Genomic DNA, 7,176 nt, shown 5'->3' on the forward strand with positions numbered 1-7,176 from the left:
GTTTAGCAACTTCATGGCTGAGAAAATTAAGATGACGCTCAATTTCTCATTAGCTATGATTAGATATGTAGTAATAGACCTCATTCTGCCACCAGCAGAGAGGACAGGACACCCTCTCTACTATGGCTGTCACCGCCCCATCATGTCCTGAGATGTGACTAATGTCTTTGGGGAAAGGAGCAGATGAGAGAGGACTTTTTATTCTGACTCTGTAGACTTAACCATGGAGATTGAGAGTAAGAAAGAGCTGTGACAGCTATGAAGAACAGGATATAGATTTAGAGATATTAGGTGTGAGAAATGTGGTTGGAGATGACTTCTATCTTGTGAATGTCTTTGAAGCTTCTTCTCCTTTCTGTTCCCAAATCCCTTCTTCTCCAGCCCCCATCTCTGCCACCATATGTCTCATTCCCTCAATGTCTTCTCTTCTGTCCATCCCCTTCAGTGTTAGGGCAGACTGACTTTCACACTTTCCCCAGGAGATCTCATCCACTCCCAAGACTTCCATCCCGCCAGGCTGATGTTCTCCAGGTTTGTAATTCCAGCCTTCCTCTCCACCCTGTGCTTGATCCCATCTCCGTAGCTGTCAACTAGGTGTTTCTAGTTGGAAATCCCACATACACCTCCAAACTCCACTTGGCCATCTTCTCCACAAGTCTGCTCTTCTTCCTGAATTATCTATCTCAGTTAATGGATTCACCAGTTAGCAGGCCACCCAAGCTAGGATGTGGGATTTGTTATGGGCCCTGCTGTAAAACTGGCAGACTGTTGTGATAATCTAGGAGAGAGCATGTGGGCCTCTCAGTCTTTCTTTTTAATCCATTGCCCCAGCCCTACCTGAGTGATACTTCTAAAATGGCAGAACTGGTTATTTTATTCCCTTGCTTGAAGTACTGCAGGATTTTTTGGATTCTGAATGAATCTCCAGTCTTTAACATACAAATCTCAGACATTTCTTTTTACTTTTCTCATCATGCCCAACCATTCAGTTGTAATGAATGACTTGGTCATTGCTCAGGTGTGACTTGTACCTTTATACCTCCTCCTGGAAGTCCTTCTCTCCTTTTGAGCCCAAATATTCTTGTCCTTCAAGATGGGCCTTCCTCTGGCAGCTGTTTCCTGACTGCCACCCCCTAGTTCAGGTTACCTCTCACTGTACCATATGCTTTCTTTCGCCATTCTTATTGCCTGTTTATATTCTGTCTCTTCAGATGTCCCTTAGAGATAGGGACTTTGTATCATTCATGTTTGTGTCACTAGTGCCTGACATATGATAAGTGCTCAATAAATATTGACTGAATAAATCAGCAATGCCCTCTTTTGCCTGCCACAAATACCTATGGCTGTCCTTCAAGATCTGCCATAGTTTTCTCTATTCCATCACCTAAAAATATATTCCTTTCTCTTCCTTTGCTTGTATCAGTCTTAGACTGGACCCTAAATCCTTTCTACCATCTCAGTTCATTTCCACTCTCAGTGTCTATCCATGCTGTGCATCCTTTTCATTCGGCCTGAAATACTCATGTTGTCCTTCTTTTTGCTGTCTAAATTTTACTCCTTCATTCAAAGCCTGTCTCTTATTCTGTTATTTTATGAAGCCTCTCTTGATAGGAATACTTAGTTATTCTCTTCTGCTTTCTTTGTGTTGGCTTTGAGTCTCCAATTGATTTTCAGCTTCATAGGAGTAGAGATCAAGTCTTGACTTGTTTTTCTCCCACAGCGCTTATGCTATGTGCTGCATAATTGATAGCCTCTCCTTCTTCACTGGCATACAGTTGACTCTCCAATATAAGGGCAGAGTTGTCTGGCAGCCTGGCTCTTCAGGATGGGGCAGCTTTCAAACATCTTTGAACACTTTTGTAAGAATAGGGGTTTTTGGGTTTGTTTTTGGAGGAAGATTAGCCCTGAGCTAACATCTGCCACCAATCCTCCTCTTTTTGCTGAGGAAGACTGGCCCTGACCTAACATCCATGCCCATCTTCCTCCACTTTATATGTGGGATGCCTGCCACAGCATGGCTTGACAAGCGGTGTGTAGGTCCGCACCCGGGATCCAAACTGGCAAACCCCAGGCCGCTGAAGTGCAACATGTGAACTTAACCACTGTTCTACTGGGCTGGCCCCAAGAATAGGGTTTTTTTAAATGTAATTTTAATTTTTTGTTATCTTATCAGAGTGCCAGAGAAGCAGAAATCAAACTGAAAAGTGAAAGCAGAGTTAAACTTTTTTACTTGGACCCAGATGCCCAGGTAAGAACTATTTTAATACTTAAAATTTAAAAGTAACATGAGGAAAGATAAACGTTTGTCGGTTTATTTATTTATTTGCATGTTTATTTTGGATTGACAAGCAATGTAACAATACAGGAAATTTAGGGGAAAGAGGAAAAATAAAAACAACTTATCATCTCATCACCTTACTATTACTATTGTGAGGATTTGATAATTCAGTAGATTGTTGAAAATTGAGGGAGAGTGATCAGTTTATCCAAAGACATTCTTAAGTTCACAAAGAACATATGTTACACTGTAAAATAACCATGAGAAAATAGCAAGCACTACTGCAGATGCCCAGTACACAATATTTCCCAGTTAGCCCGGGCTCAGTCCCAAATACAAGCCTTGCAGTGCGTGCGGTCCACATCTGTGTCCCAACAGAATCCCAAACGTGGCATAGCAAGGACATTCAGGGCTGACCACAGAGAGGGTTGCTCCGAGGGGACAGCAGTTCTGCTGTATTCTTCCTGTATTTTTCCCTTCTTCATTTGTGGTCTTTTATGTAGAACTTCTTTTCCCCATTTAACTTTAATAATAAGTATTTTTCTGTGTTTCTTCACAGACTTCATAACCACACATATAAATATTTTTTGCTTTTTGACATTTGTTTATTGTGGTGAAATATGCATAACAAAAATTTACCATTTTAACCATTTTTAAGTGCACAATTCAGTAGGATTAGGTACATTCACAACTATTGTTGTACAGCTATTGTTGTATTCATTTCCAGAAGTTTTTCTTCATCCCAAACAGAAACTCGGTACTCATTAAACAATAACTTCCCTTTCTTCCTTCCCCTCACCTCCTAGTAGCCTCTGTTCTATTTTCTGTGTCTCTGAATTTGCCTATTCTAGGAAGCTCATATATGTGGAATCATACAACATTTGTCTTTTTATATCTGGTTTGTTCCACTTAGCATGTTTTTATGGTCCATCCATGTTGTAACGTGTGTCAGAATTTCATTCCTTTTTATGGCTGAATAATATTCTATTGTGTGTGTATACCACATTTTATTTATCCCTTGATCTGTTGATGGACACTTGGGTTGTTCATAACCATAATTTTTAACCTCTGTATACTCATCTATTGAGTAGATGGCATCATTTATTTGACCATTATTATAAACTAGTATAAAATAGTAACACCATTGTGAGTAAATGAGTATATATAGCTTTTCCATATTTTAGGCAGTTTCCTTAGGATACGTGTATTATGGGACTTTTTTTAATAGGAGCATAATATATTTGTATATTTACATTTTCTTTTAAAGAAGCTTGACTTCTCATCAGCTGAGCCAGAAGTGAAACCATTTGAAGAGAAGTTTGGAAAAAGAATTCTCGTCAAGTGCAATGATTTATCTTTCAATTTGCAATGCTGTGTTGCCGAAAATGAAGAAGGACCCACTACAAATGTAATTTTCCTTTTTAAAAATAAAGATTTTTTTTCTTTTAAATATTCAGGGGTTTCAGATGTGCCTGTTGCAGTTCGGTCTGGACATGAAATCCTAGTTCCTGGTGTCAAGGAGCTGCAGTGTTTAGGTCAGGATGCAGAGGGCTGTTTAGCCTGTAGGGACAGGATGTTTGTGACAACGGATGGGGATGGGGGCTGTTTCTCTTTAACAGTAATCTATAGCAACAATCATAAGTAGGTCTAGTAATTTCTTCTTTGATAACAGCATTCTTTTTTCCCCACAGTTTGAGCCATAGTGATGGTCTGGATTGTTTTGTTTTATTCAGGTAGAGCCTTTCTTTGTTACTCTATCCCTGTTTGACATAAAATACAACCGGAAGATTTCCGCTGATTTCCACGTGGACCTGAACCATTTCTCAGTGAGGCAGATGCTGGCCACCACATCCCCGACTCTGATGAATGGCGGTAGGCAGAGCTCACCTGCCCTTCAGGACATCCTTCATGAAGCTGCCATGCAGTATCCGAAGCAGGTGGGGGGCAGGAGCCCAGGAGTTATGCTGCTAAGACTTATCTTGCACATGCTATATAAATACATAGTGAGACTTTGTAATGCACAATTGGGGCAAATGAGACTGTTGATTATATTGATGGCTCATATAATTAGACAGTAAAAGCAAGCTGGGAGAAGGAGAAGAGTGGTTTTTGATTTCTCATTTTTTTTTTAATAAACTTTCTGCTAGTTGCCTCCTCCACCAAATAGCCTTTTGGGCCGATGGTGAGCTATTGATGAGTTAACTGGTTTGTCTGGGGTGCTTCCTAATAGCTAGACTGTTGGAGCGCTCTTTGCTGCTGTAGAACCTTTAATGTTCTTGGGATTTGTTTAACACAGTTGTGAATTCTACTCACTGAAGAAAATCGTTTGTTCCCTAGGGAATATTTTCAGTCACGTGTCCTCATCCTGATATATTTCTTGTGGCTAGAATTGAAAAGGTGCTTCAGGGGAGCATCACGCACGGTGCTGAGCCGTACATGAAAAGTTCAGACTCTTCTAAGGTAGGGGTGACTTTTATGCTTTGTGATGATAAACAACAATCAGAAAAAAGAGCTCTCTGTTGAAATAGAAATGCTTAAAGAAATCAAAGTTAAACCATATTTATATTCTAAAGCAAGTAGACTCCTCTCCATAGATTTATTCTTATATTTAACCTAATGTATTTGATTTTCAACGAAAAGTTGTCCTATGTGTACATAAAATGCTTCATTTGGTTAGACTGTCCTCACATCATGGAATAATTTAAAAAGGAATTGCCAGCTTAATAGCAGACTCTGTCATTACAAAGTACACATGTATTCAAATAGCGTTCATTCCACTTGTTGATGTGTCTTTTGGGTTCTGGAGTTATTTTTGAGTCCGTTTACACTTGAATATGAGACTAGAGACAAGGAGATGATCTGGCCCGTAGTGTCAGTGGTTCAGGTGCATTTGTGTTTTGTTAGGCAGGGCAGGATTATGGTGGCAGAGGTGGTATGACCTTAGGGAGAAAAGAAAAAGGGAAACACACAAGACATATGTTTGGTGTATTTTCTTTACTTTGGTATAGTATTTGTTACTTGGGGAGTACCTAAGTGTGGACATACCATGGAAATATTGAATATTAGAAGTCATCTAGTCTAAGATCTTTCATACTTCCGAAAACTGAGGTATACAAAGGTTTAGTTACCTGCTCTGTGTCCCACAGCTATAGTGGCCAAAGGAGACCTGATTGTCACTTTCTAGCACATTGAGCTTCCTGGAGAGAGTAAGCTATTGAGTGCTGTCCCCGCCAGTTTTACAGTATTTTTAGTTAATTTCTTTCTTTCTTTCTTTCTTTTTTTTTTTTTACTTTTTATAAGTGGTCCTCTGAGAGATTTGCCCTGATACATTGACAAGGACTGGTCAGCAGTAGGAGGGAACACTCAGAGATTCTCCCAGAGGTTCACTGAGCTTATTCAGAGCTTCCTCTCTTCCTCTCTTTAGCCACCCATACATCACAAGTGTGTCCACCAAGATGCAGGATGGTCCTAAGGTTCTAGGAGTCAGAGACCTGCGTGCCGAGCACCTAACTAGCCTGGGTACTTTGGACAAATCATGTCTCCTCTCTGGGCCCCAGATGTACCATCGATAGTTGAAGTTGAACGTTACTACCTACCACTACCTTCCTCTCAGGGACAGTGGTAGGATCAAATAGATAATGTACAAGACAGTGCTGTGGACACCAGAAATCACTGATGCATGTAGGACTTCATTATTTATTACAGCCCCAGTCAAGGAAAAGCCCATAATACCCAGGCACATTACTTCAAACAGTATGCCTTTCTGGCTGATAAGAACTAAATGAAATTTGGTCTCTGGAGAGAAACTGTTTTATTTTTTAAATCAAGTTTGTAAAACCTTGGATGAGAAATTCTTTTAGCTCTTTGATGTTTTGATTAATAATCAATGAAAGCCCAAGATAAGATCTATTCTCCTGACTGTGTATGCAACACATTTCCAAGGCCCTTATGCACCAACTTTGCTACTTCTGCCTGCCACATGCACAATTTGAAATTTGGCAGCTCGTGTTGGTGGAAAAACCACATATCACAGTGGGCTAGACTTTACCCTCTACCCTTCCCAGTGTCCAATGAGCATCTGCTGAAGTCTGCTCTTCCTTCATTATTTATGGAATGGAAAGCTCAGCCACGTGTACATTATTCTGTGCATTTGCACCTCCAAAGCATTAAATTAAAGCAGGGATTAAGATTCAACCATCTTACATTAGAATAGAAGTTTTGGCAGAGACAGAGGGATTATTTTTTTCTGTGTATGAAAATTGTCTCTTCATGTTTTTCAAGATGGTCTAGAATATCATTTGGAATAAATTTTTGTTTTGGAGGAAATTTTTTTGAAAAGTCTCTGTAGGTGTCCACCAAGAATAGATTTTTTAAAAAAGCAAAAAAAAGGGGGAAAAAAACCCCAAAAGGCAAAAATGAGTTTTTCACTCCGACTTTCACATACATTATGTTCCATTTGCACCCTTGGTGAGTCTGAGAGCTCAGCTCTCATTCACTGCAGGGAACTGTGAGGCTTATTTGAAGCCTTGTGTTTTAGCTTTAAATTTTATGCAAATCTTGCATTTTATTCCATGACATAGTCGTTATTGTTAGAAGCTAAAAATAATAGTTCCTACCTAAAAATGTTTAAGTAAAACTGCCGCTTCAGGAAGGTAGACCATTTTACCCTGCGTACCCCCAAGTCCCTGCGTGAACATACCTGACTTGAAGAAGAAAGAGAGGGACTAGGTGAGCTCCTGATATCTGTCTCAGTCAAGATGTGTCTTCCAGTTCACTCACGAAGGCAGCAATACCCAGAGCATGACTGTAGTAGAATCATAATGTTTTGTAACTGGAAGGGATAATGAAAATTAGAGCCCCAAGCCCTTCCTTTTTGAGGTGGGGAAAGAGGAGCCCAG

The 7,176-nt window shown here is 40.0% G+C and overlaps 1 protein-coding gene across 14 annotated transcripts in view; it reads left to right on the forward strand.

The window, feature by feature from the left end:
- Positions 1-7,176, forward strand: part of DOCK9 (dedicator of cytokinesis 9) — a 273,741-nt gene that overhangs the window by 163,919 nt on the left and 102,646 nt on the right. For all 14 annotated transcript variants that reach the window (XM_046664993.1, XM_046664998.1, XM_046664997.1 and 11 more), the window contains exons 10-13: positions 2,174-2,248; positions 3,546-3,686; positions 4,012-4,215; positions 4,616-4,738. In XM_046664993.1, coding sequence (XP_046520949.1) covers positions 2,174-2,248; positions 3,546-3,686; positions 4,012-4,215; positions 4,616-4,738 — 543 coding nt within the window. The remainder of the gene's footprint in view (positions 1-2,173; positions 2,249-3,545; positions 3,687-4,011; positions 4,216-4,615; positions 4,739-7,176) is intronic.

The sequence above is a fragment of the Equus quagga genome, chromosome 6 (genome assembly GCF_021613505.1).
Source record: "Equus quagga isolate Etosha38 chromosome 6, UCLA_HA_Equagga_1.0, whole genome shotgun sequence".
NCBI classification, from domain to species: Eukaryota; Metazoa; Chordata; class Mammalia; order Perissodactyla; family Equidae; genus Equus; species Equus quagga.